General features: G+C 31.9%; 1 protein-coding gene across 2 annotated transcripts in view; it reads left to right on the forward strand.

The window, feature by feature from the left end:
- The window catches only part of LOC140040013 (cyclin-dependent kinase 14-like), a 38,740-nt gene that overhangs the window by 13,020 nt on the left and 13,615 nt on the right, over positions 1 to 12,105 (forward strand). The window contains exon 4 of one of the 2 annotated variants that reach the window (XM_072085632.1): positions 10,144 to 10,392. The exons of the other annotated variant lie outside the window; for it this stretch is intronic. Within the exon in view, the coding sequence (XP_071941733.1) occupies positions 10,144 to 10,392 (249 nt within the window). The remainder of the gene's footprint in view (positions 1 to 10,143; positions 10,393 to 12,105) is intronic. 2 annotated transcript variants of the gene reach the window in all.

The following is a 12,105-nucleotide window of genomic DNA, read 5'->3' on the forward strand; positions in this document are numbered from 1 at the left end:
TATACCAACAGTAAGATCCTTAATCCTTTAAACTCAAGTTTTCTTTTTGTTGTCCTTGGATCAAACACTTCAATATATCCCTTCCTGTCATCTATGCTATATTATACCATGGAGTAACAAAATTAGTCCGTGCTTATACCCAATACTATACAACAAACAGGGATTTTTCCCTCGTATTACCTACAGTATACAGATTGTTTCACTCTACTTGTTTATGTAATGCAATGTTAAACTGTGATCATTATGTTAAACACATTAAACCATAAGCAAGTATATGAAAATGTATGATAATGCAGCATTGATGATGGACTGTCTACTTTAGCTCCACCTCATTGAATAGAACAGTGAAAATATTCTCTCCATTCCACTGTATAAACATTATTTATACAGTAAACTTTCCTAATACCAGACACCCTTAGGCTTGTCAAATATGTCCAGTTTTTAGTGGTAAAACTGTATTTTGGACCTTTTGGACCTCAAGAAAAGTTTGGGAGAGTTTCCGGTTTACAGTGTGTCCTGTTAGGAGATTTCCTAAAGATCATAAAGCATGGATGATTAGACATGTTTTTAACAATTTCTAATAATTATATTTTATTATTCAGAGCAAGTGTATTTTCAATAATCCATTAAATGCATGTTGCACTTGTGTAAATTTACGTTCCAAACATATGGATAATGCAAGCCTCACAAATCCATTCATGTGGCATTATTGCTATTACTCCAATCTGTGATTTGTGTCGCTAAAACACAAAACACTTTGATTCGCACATTCAATATCTCTGAGTTAATTCAACCTGTTGTTGCAGCTAAATTTGTGCTGTGATTACATTATGATACTTGGTCTATGTGCATTAAACTGAATCGACATTTGTAACGACTGTTATTGATATCAACGGATGATTAATATTATTATCAGTTATAAAATATTTACTTTATCAAAACAGGAATATCTATTTAAACACAAGGATGTGCAGTATGATTCATTGTTCAGTCTGTTATGTAAATTTTGCTTAATTACAATAGTCTAATTAAATGAATTCAGCATTATTAAGCAATGTATAATGAATTACTTTTGTAAAGATGACAAATGAGTATTTCCAAGTAAATATTAACCTTTATTTATACATTACAGTACAATGTCCAGGGGTTTTTTCCAACATACGAGTTATGTATGGAAGACATGCATATAGATTTGCATGATACATTTTAAACATTTGCGTAAAAATTTCCTTAATTACCATTTCGGTGATTAAAGTTCACTATATAAAATGCTTTTCATTATTTGGTTGATTCTCAAGTAGCGTGATATCTTGAAGGAATAACTGATGATGTTAAAAGCACTTAGGAATGTAGAAAGTTCACTAATAAATACGTTTTAGCGTGCACACATCGGCAACTTGACTAATAACATTTAATTACGTTGCAATGTAATCGCATTCAATGTGCTTTAATCCAAGTTCTACTTAAATTCTGCGTTACTTTTTGGAATACTCTTGCAAACTGTGCCTAATAGCCGCATGCATTTTAACTGGTCAATGCTATTAATTTGTTACACTTCTGTCGCTGTACCAATCTTGATCTTCCTAATTTATGTGTGTACATTCCTGCATATTGATAGTGTAAAATGCTTGGAGTTGTCAAGTATTTCTTGTCAGTCTTTGACTTGATTGCGTTCATGTCTTACATGAGGATTGTGTAACAGTGGTAAGATATATTTTATTCTTTATTCAGAACTGAACCCTAGAAGTACATTAGTTATCTAAAGACGTTTTTAAAATATCTGAGATATAACTTGACAAAAATTTTATCTTGAAATAAAAAGATTCCAGTTTGGACTTCAATTTATGAATGTAATTCTGTTACATAATATGTCACTAGCTAACTACTGTACTTAATGCTTATGTTATGTTATTGTTATGTACATTGAGGTGTGTCTACTTTAGGGTTTCGGTTGTCTGATCAGTCCATTATTGTAGAGAGGTATTACTGGAATTGTATTGTATTGTAGCTCTCCCTTTGAAGATCATGATCTATTGTTGGTTTATCCAGGAAATTAGCACTCAAAGACTACTGAACACCACCTTTGGTTTGTGTAATGTTTTTGAATTTCAGAATTATTAACAAGAAAGGTTGAATTGTATCACCACTGGGGAGTTATTTTTTATAATTATCAACTCTCTGGTTTCAATCTAAAATCTGAATATTCATCAAAGGCTGATATATTGTTTTCCTAGAAATCTAACATTCCGACCATAAAGCAAGCAGTATTCATGATTTGTTTATATTAATTATGGCTAGGCTTTCATACCGATATTTATTACCACAATTGAGCACAGTAATACAAAGAAATAGATTCTGTTACAGTTTCGGTTGTAGAAGGCATGGGTGGGCCCAACCCCACTGGGAGTTTTGAGGTGTGGTGCGGTGTTTTGTAATTTGTGAATCATGGTTCTTGACGGTAGGATGGTGTGTTTGGATTAGATATTTAAGAGAGTTTTGCAACTGAAAACAAGTTGTTTGGTTTATGTTTACCTGAAAGTGAAAATGTTGTTGTCAAACTTTGACTGAATTTACTTTCTGTTGCTATTATTATAATAGTTTTGATGCTGTTTTGTCTTTTTATTTTTAATTGATTGAAAATGCTATTTGAAAATGTAAAATTAAATTCATTAAAAAATTATCAAATAAATAAATCTTATATTGATTACTCGTATTCTGTAGTAAATCAGAAATAGAATCGGACATACTGTATGTATCGGACATACTGTATGTATCGGACATACTGTATGTATCGGACATACTGTATGTATCGGACATACTGTATGTATCGGACATACTGTATGTATCGGACATACTGTATGTATCGGACATACTGTATGTATCGGACATACTGTATGTATCGGACATACTGTATGTATCGGACATACTGTATGTATCGGACATACTGTATGTATCGGACATACTGTATGTATCGGACATACTGTATGTATCGGACATCGGACATACTGTATGTATCGGACATACTGTATGGAGTGGAGTTGTGGCTTGGTGGTTATGATGCTTGGCTACCAATCTAAGGGTCCTGGGTTCAAGTCCTGTCATATGTCAGGGTTTTTTTCTCATGACAATTTACAACTCCACTCCCAAAGACTTAATAATAAGTCTTTGTTTATGTAGAGCATCTTGTGTATATGTTTGTCTTGTGAAATTTTAAATAGTTTATCCATCCTGTAATTGGCGGGTTACTCGCTGTTGGATGAGTATGAAATAATAAATAATAAGTATCGGACATACTGTATGTATCGGACATACTGTATGTATCGGACATACTGTATGTATCGGACATACTGTATGTATCGGACATACTGTATGTATCGGACATACTGTATGTATCGGACATACTGTATGTATCGGACATACTGTATGTATCGGACATACTGTATGTATCGGACATACTGTATGTATCGGACATACTGTATGTATCGGACATACTGTATGTATTGAAAGTTTATATTGAATTAAAATAATGGAAGGTAAAAGAGAAATTGTCCAAGTGGGAAAAAAATGTATTATGTTACTAACTTTTTAAAGCTCTGTCTACAAACTTTATGTGTCAAAAAATGTGATATGCCCATATATGGACATGATGATGTCATATCACTATCATATTTGGGCATATCACTACCATATGTGGGCACATCCCACTTTTTAGTCAAACTAGTTTGATCGTGTAGACAGAGCTTTATACTTTAAAAATATATATTTATGTCTATATATAACATTTTGATGCACTGTGATTTATATGTATACTATATACTACCTAGTTGTAAAAGTGACAATAACGTAAAAGTGACTATAAAGTAAAAGTGACAATAACGTACATGTTTATAATAAGTAGGCCTATAAGGTTTAGTACCAATATGTAGAGCACAAAATAAGTTTGTGCTTTAGTGTACAAATGGCAAAAGCTGATGATGAAACCTACGATATCAGTTATTGATGATGCCATGCTTGCATTTAATATGTTCTGTAATGGTTAATAAGAAGGTTCAGTCTTTAATTAGAATACCTTAAGGGTCTTGAAAGCCTTCCAATTTATCATATAAATCAGATTTACCTTTTTGCCTGAAGAGTCTAGTCTAGTTGATAGAAAACTAATCATTTTAATTGAACAAAACTGAACTAAATTGAAATATAAATCATACAAGTTAGAATGACATGTAGATTAATGCTCTAATGTATTGACAAGGTAAGGTTTAATTAGAATTAGTAACTATACAATTTATTATTCCTAACACATATTGTCTATTTTGTGCTTACTAGCTTACCTGGATAAATCTAAGCCATTGCTTTCCCAAGAGAGAGCAATTGATACTAAACCTTTCTTTAGCATCCCTCTACACAAAACAACAATGTAATGTAATAACATTAGTAGTATTATGAAACGTGTGGAACACAAAATTTAAGGAAAATAGGAAGCCCAGCTGCATTATGTGACCAACCAATGTGTGACTATACTTAAATGAGGTTATGCATAGTATAGGAAGATAATGATGAACACCACAGTTATATACTGTAATATATGGATATCTATATGGATGTGCAAGATAAAAATAATAAATATAAAAGAAAGAAGATAACATTTTAAATGACTGTTTAGTGGTCGTGTCAAAATTCTTCTACTGCAGTTACTACATTTTTAACTCCCAATACGTATGGTTTTAGTTTTAGAGTAATTGTATTAATAATGAGAGATACATGAATGTGGTATATTAACATCAGATAATATTGTTTGAAGGTGTAAATCATTTATGATTGTATTCTACAAAATGTTCAGTAATCATAAGCTTGGTTGATTCTGGAATTTAAATTGCAATTCAAATGCTGTGAATATTAATTAAAATCTTTTAAAAACCTCAATGTCATTAGAATTAGAATACCGTTTTCATTAAATGCACACGTTTTTGTTCTTCATGCCAATTTTACAGACTTAGGTTGGATATATCTGTCATCGTCATATTATCTGCTTGATTCGTTTTTAATAATTGCTTATTTTATCTTTTAATCAGGTAACCTTGTTGCAGATCATTTGCCATATGATTTCATTTGTCTGCTTTTGACACCTTAACTACTTCATTCAATACAAGATTATTTATATATCATATGTACATTTGTATCATTGTCATTATCTTCATCATTCTTTACAACATTTATGAGGCCAATAAAGCTTGGTTCCCACTTGGACTCAAGATTTATTGGTCACTTGTAATTGGTCAACTCACTTGGATTGCCCTATGTCTTTGTGTTGCGCCTAAGTGGGAACCAAGTTTAAGGCCTTGTTCACATTGATAAAATTATTACGATGCCCACAAAATTGTGTTTGTACAGTTTTTATATGGTTCTGAAACATTATTAGTGGAAAACTGTCGAGTATATCATTTTAGTTTAAGAAGCTGATGTAATTCATTGTTCTATCCAATTCAGAACGTTCCTATTTTCCATTTCCATTGTAACTAAGCAATGCCCTATGTCTGAACACCTTCATTTTTTTCTTTGCAGGTTATACTTATACTATACAGCGTAGTGCTTATACTGTATGTGAACATAGCCTTAGTTTATTTGCTAATTAACCCTCAAAAGTTTGGTTATAATTTTACAATCAGTTATTGTAGATATTTATTATACAATAATAAAATATAGTAAATTCAGTGCTGGTAATATTTGCATATTATATACTGTTGTATATAATGCGTTTATGGATATTAATAGCTTTAAATGTGTGGAACAAAGGGAGTTATGTATACTCTGTAAACTCTACTAATGACTCTAAAATTAATCTGAGGAGCCTCGAGACCAAATTGGATATTTTTTACGATCCAATTATAATATTCTGATGTTGGTGAAATGTTCGTACAGTCATACCAGTGTAATATATCCTTGATGTAAAAACACCATTTGGATTGATAACAAACTCTTAAAAACCTTAAAACTTGTTCAAATCTGACTATTATTCCACAGGTCCAAAATGTTACAAATTGATTGAACCATTTCTGGCCCCTCTATCATCATAATGCACCAGTGCTACATATTTTTTTAAAGTTTGTCAGTTTTTCTAGGAAAACGAACTTCTCCCACCCATCTACCCCCATTAACAACTCAGCGTACAGGCATAGATACAATAAAATTACTGATATCAATTAATAATTATTGATGGATTTATCAAGAAAAATGTTGATGGAGAAATTTGACCTGGTCACCAGATGTGATTAATCTTAGACATCATTTGTTATTATCAACAATCCAAGCAGAAACTATACAATTAAGAGACATCCACAAGATGAGCTTTTACTTTGATCAATTACTTATGGCTCGCAAAACTTCTTAGCAAAGACACTTTTTTTTACTACAAGTAGATACTGTATTATAAACAGAGGTCCAAACTTGGAAAAATGTAATATTGGGAGAATTATGAAAGCAAAACAAGAGAGTGTGCTATACAAATGTACATTAATCTATAGAGGACTCGTTTACAAAAAAATTAGGAATGGCTTCTATAATTTCTTAAAAACCCTTGATGATTACTATTCTTTAGCAGGGCCGTAGCCACCAATACAGTTGGTAAGATTTCAACCTGACCACATTTTCACAGAGCTCAGCGCCATGAGCAATGAATGTTGGAATGGCGCTATATAAATCGAACGATTGAACCCAGTGGCTTGAACAGAGATTGTTCCATTTTCTGCAAAAACCGGACCCCTTCACAGTTTAATTTTTCACTCGGTTTATCACAGGATAGAGAGACCGATGCTTGTAGAAGCCTCCCTTTTTCTTTCTCATTGGTTGCTTGTAGAATCGTATTATTTTATTGGACAGTAAAAGATAGACTTTACAAGTGTTTGTTATGGCAGATAACAGTTGGTTTAGGAAGTACAACAAAGGATTATAGACTGAAATAAAATTATGTTTTTTTGTATCACTATATGCGCATTCGCATTCTAAAAGTAGGCAGGGCTTAGTGTGAATTGCTGTCATTGAGGCTTCCCATTGTGGTGTGTAAATTCACTAATATTTCAAAATGTGGATACTCTGCATCACGAGAGATGCTAAACATCTTTTGACCAGAGTTGCTATAAACAGACTTGTATCAAAATTAAAGAGTCTCTTTATTTTGGAGTCACACTAAATTTGGGAGGTACTCAAAATATCAAAGATAAGGGCGATGAAAAGTTGATAAGATCTCATGCAATCCTCTCACCCAACACTTTCCTCAGGCACAAGGGCATTCCCATACAGATGTTCAACCAGTATTGTGGATTCAATTGTAATAGTACTGTAAGTCATCATCAGTTGTACAGTAGAGAGAAATTTGAAAATCATAACATCAAGCCTTAGCTAGTTATTATGCTTTGTTAAAAGAATACAAATGTAATCAAATGAATTTGAGTCAGCCAAATTCTGTATAAAGTTTATCATAATTGTGTTTCATTTTGGAATAATAATTATCTCAGCTTACTGTTCAAAAGATATTTTATTTTTATTCATTTTTATTAGTTTACAGAGAAATAAAAAGAATGTAAATTTTACAAATCGATGGTAAAATGTACGCTGACAATTCATTGTTTTTTACACAAAGAGCTTCTACTTCTGACTGATCTCTAGAGGGCCAACTTTTTTTCTTCACAAAGGTCAAATACATCAAACTCATCAGATTTTTGACAGTAATAAAAAGTTGAATAAAAATTGGTATCCTGGAAAAACACAGTGAAACTTAAATTATGAAGTTTCCAATTAGGCCTCAACAAACACAGTAATGTAATGTCAAAGGTTATAATGTCAAACGCAACAAATGGTACATTTAGTTTAGAGACGTTTGAATCTAATTTAAAAGAAAGTATAACAAGATGTGACAATCTAAATGGTAATTGAGAATTCATGAATAATGTGTAAAAGAAACGGTGCTTGTATATACTTCCTACATATGGAACAAAAAAGAAATAGCAAGAAGTTAAGATTAAAGCCTTGTCTACACTATCAAACTTTATGTGACAAAAAATCACTGCCATATTTGGGCATATCACTACCATATTTAGGCACATCACACTTTTTTTGTCAAACTAGTTTGATAGTGTAGACAGCTTAAGAAGATAGAGTCTTGATAAAGGTGATCTAAATAGATTTAAAGGTTGAATTTAAGAATAAGGCTGACAGTAATTAATTTTTCTTTTTGATACTATACTGTAAATTAAGATGTCCAAATCTATTTATAATAAACAATCAAACAACCTTATTTTTTTCTAGGCCCATATTTAAGTGCTAAGAGGCTCATAAGAGGCAATTTATTCAGCTTACAGCTCTGAATACAACTCGGCTTATTATCCCTCCTTAAATTTGTCCATTAATTTTGATGATTCCGGATATTTCCTTGGGTAGTACTAGATTGGCTTTCTGTATAATTCGGACATCAATATTTAATTCCAGCCTAAATGACTAGTTAGTTTGAAAGACGTCTTGTTGTATCTTCACCTTTTCATTTCATGCTAATTATTTCAGATAATACTAATAGAACTGTACTTAAAATGGTATAAAATATTAGGGAAAGGAATCTGAATTAAAGTTGTAGTTTGTGCCTAACCTACCTACCTGACAATTGAATGTTAAATAAAGTTGAGACAACTATAAAATAAAAAATGTGTATGCTCTGCAATTACGAAAATATTTAAACTGGAGTAAAATCAGAATTAAGCCCAGCGCATTATAATCACTTCAAAATGAATTAGTGTTGTTTAAAGATAAAAATAGTTACATCATGAAATATTGATAATGGTTAACATTATAGTAAAGCATATCCACCATATGTTGACCTCTGATCTGTATTGATTAGTTATATTAATTTATTTTTCTAATTGGATATTCGACAATGACAAATCTAAATGTGAGTTATAGTTGTGAAATATAGAGATTATATTTTTGAAATGTGTTAAAATCAATATTATCTGAAGGCTAGTTGAATGGCAAGGTAAGATAAGTTACAGTACAATTATATAGGTATTAATAGTTTTACACCCTGTACTTTAGTTTAAAAAGCACTGTTCATCCCAAGCTCAGCTCCAGTAATTTGTTGAAATGGGATAAGGGATAAATGTACTTTTATACAGTACAACCGTTTTAAAGCATAAACACTTCCATCTCCCTTAAGGATCCCTTGCCACCTAACGGCACTCATTAATCTGTCCACAGCAGCAGAAACCAGTACACCTTTTCGTTGAAGAACATACTAGCCAGATAAAGAGAGTCTGTGCTCATTTTATAGCTATAAAAGAGACATTGTTCTTGCATACCTAAAGTCAACTTGTGGTAAAAGATAGATAGATAGATAGATAGATAGATAGGCATCAGTCCTCCTCCATCCCTCTTCGTTGTGTGAGATTCTTGCTTTGTTTTTATCATCTTTTAACTTTAAACTCTGCTGCCTATTATATTGTAGGCCTATTGTCTGTTCAACCTCATAAACTTCAGTATTTATTACACACCATTCATTTTGTCTAATCATTTCCACTTTCTGATTCCATAAATGATGTAGAGAAAAGCATTTTATAAAACTGTGTTAACAGAAAAATGTATATTTGTAATGTACTGTATTGTCAAATCAATCAAAAACTGAAGTTAAAATTGATGATTTCTTAATAAGATTCCATTATTAGCTTTTTATTTGATAGATGATAAATTTATTTTTGTAAAAGGTAAAAAATTAAACAATAATTTCTCAGTCGGAATTTTATAATAGTAGTATTAGCATTTTTACTTTTTGATGATGGATATAGATTGTACAAATGTACATAGATGTTAACAAGTGCATTGATCGCAGTAAAACTTTATTTTCAATCGTCAATGCTTACATGAATTAATGAGATGAAAATGAAGAAGATCACATTGGTGAATGATTGCAACTGAATGAGAACATTACCGCCTACGTGGCTTCATCATCAGCGAGAATTGACGACAGACCAACACTTTGGATGCGTAGTGCTTCACAGCTCTCCTAATGAAGCTTACGTCAGTCTCCGTATTAACAAACTCATACAACTTTCGATTTGTTATTAAACGTACACCAGGTTATGTATAAATATGTTTCTATCTTCTTAGGGTGCTTTTACTAATTCCAGTGCAATATTTAGGAGCGTAACAGAGGAGAATGGAAATCAGGTAATGGGAAGCTCTACCAGCGTCACGCTTCCAGCAAAGCCGAAAGGAGGTCGACCGGCGCTCTATCGATACCGGTCAGCAAACGATGCGTTGCCTCAGCTGTACAACAATTATATAAAGGAGTTGGAAAAAAATAAAAGCAAGGATGATTATGTTAGAAAACCGAGGCCTAGAAGTATGTTGGCAAGTGTAAGTTCGCCTTTACGTAATTAGTCGTCGTTTGGTAGAAATAGCATGTTTTGTCAACCTTCGTTTACTGTATACTTTGGCGTACTGTTTAGCACTAATTCTTAATACTCACGTTTTGATTCAAGCATGATCCTTAATTTTAACAAATTAAATAGAAAATAGCATTTTCTCTCTAGATATAGTGTAACTTGAGTTTTTTCATTACTTGTTTGTAAATGTATGTTTGAACACTTATTTTACAGTACGTAGTCTAGTATGCATAGATATATGTATTAATGTACAAAATTAATTACTGCATTTGTGTTTTTATTAATGTTTTATCATAAATATTTTGTTCATTGGTGTTGTTTAGTTGATGTAGTTTAGTTATTTTTGTATCTACAATCAGCTATCCTAAATACAGACTCTCTTAAAATAACCTTTTGAGAAGAATTTTCTGGTCCGAAAGTTCCAAAATTATACAAGTATTCTACAATTAGCCTTTCTGGACAACCATAATTGTTAGGTCAATTTTTCAAAGATTTCTGATTTTTGGAAAGTTGATTGTATTTGTTTAAAATAATATTAGTAGTGCATAGTACTGTGTGTTACATAGATTTTAAAAATTATAATTGTGTGATAATTTTAGTCTATTTGTGTCTTTTGTTTTTAAAACTTTATAGCTAAGTATATAGTATACATAGAATAACAGTAAACGCCTTCTTAACTATAACTGCATATTGACGGTTTGTATTAACAGCATAATAATAATCATAATAAATTAAATGGCTAATCAAATAAAAATGTGATTTGTAACTAGTAGTAGTAGTAGAATAATAAAAACATTTTGCATCAAATTTAAATGAAAGCGTCGTCACTGAGACTCTACCTACTTGATGTCATCATTCAAAAGATGTATTAATGGCACATCAACAATTTCTGTCAAAATGTTATATTCCCCATTAAATCCTACTCTCTCTACTCATGGCAACAGTGAGAGATATTTTACGATGCCTTTTACATGCGAGTACGCCAAACCAAATTGTATCTGTATTCAATAAAACAACATACTACTTGCATTAGAATTACTAATTATTATCAAATTAATCATTTTGATTTATTTTTATTGAAATTTTTTTAAAGGGTGAGATGGTTTGTCAAGGTTTTAATCTCCTTTATTTCTTTCCATTCTTTTTACGAGGGTGGTGCTTCCTCAAACATTAGGTTGGGGAGTTGCTTCAACCATTTTCCTCTATTTTCCTCTTCGTTCTCTGACTGCAGTATCAATGATATTCTGTTTCTTCTAGGAACGATGCTTAGAGTACTACTATGTATCCATTTCCATTTAATGCATGATACATTACCCTTTTATGGATCCATTATACCTGCTTAATGGCTTATTAAGACCAACTTCCTCTTGTCATCGTCGTTTTGTTTTTCTTTAGATAAACATTAGGTTTTAAGACGTGTTTTGTCTGGAGAATAAGATCTTTTATAATCTTGTGTCTATATTTCTTGGCCTATTTCTCCACGAGAAAAGCGCTACAGCTTGAATACCTACAAATTAATTAAACACCCCTCTCAGAAAATTGTACATTATTACATGAACCCTGCCCCCAAGGGGAATGCGAATATACCACCATCATTTCTAGGTAAGCGGAACTTGGCACTCGTAGACTACCAGCACCACTTTGTTTGTGTGATATATATGACTATATCCAGGTGGTGGTGATA

Source organism: Antedon mediterranea, chromosome 2, assembly GCF_964355755.1.
Source record: "Antedon mediterranea chromosome 2, ecAntMedi1.1, whole genome shotgun sequence".
Taxonomy (NCBI): Eukaryota; Metazoa; Echinodermata; class Crinoidea; order Comatulida; family Antedonidae; genus Antedon; species Antedon mediterranea.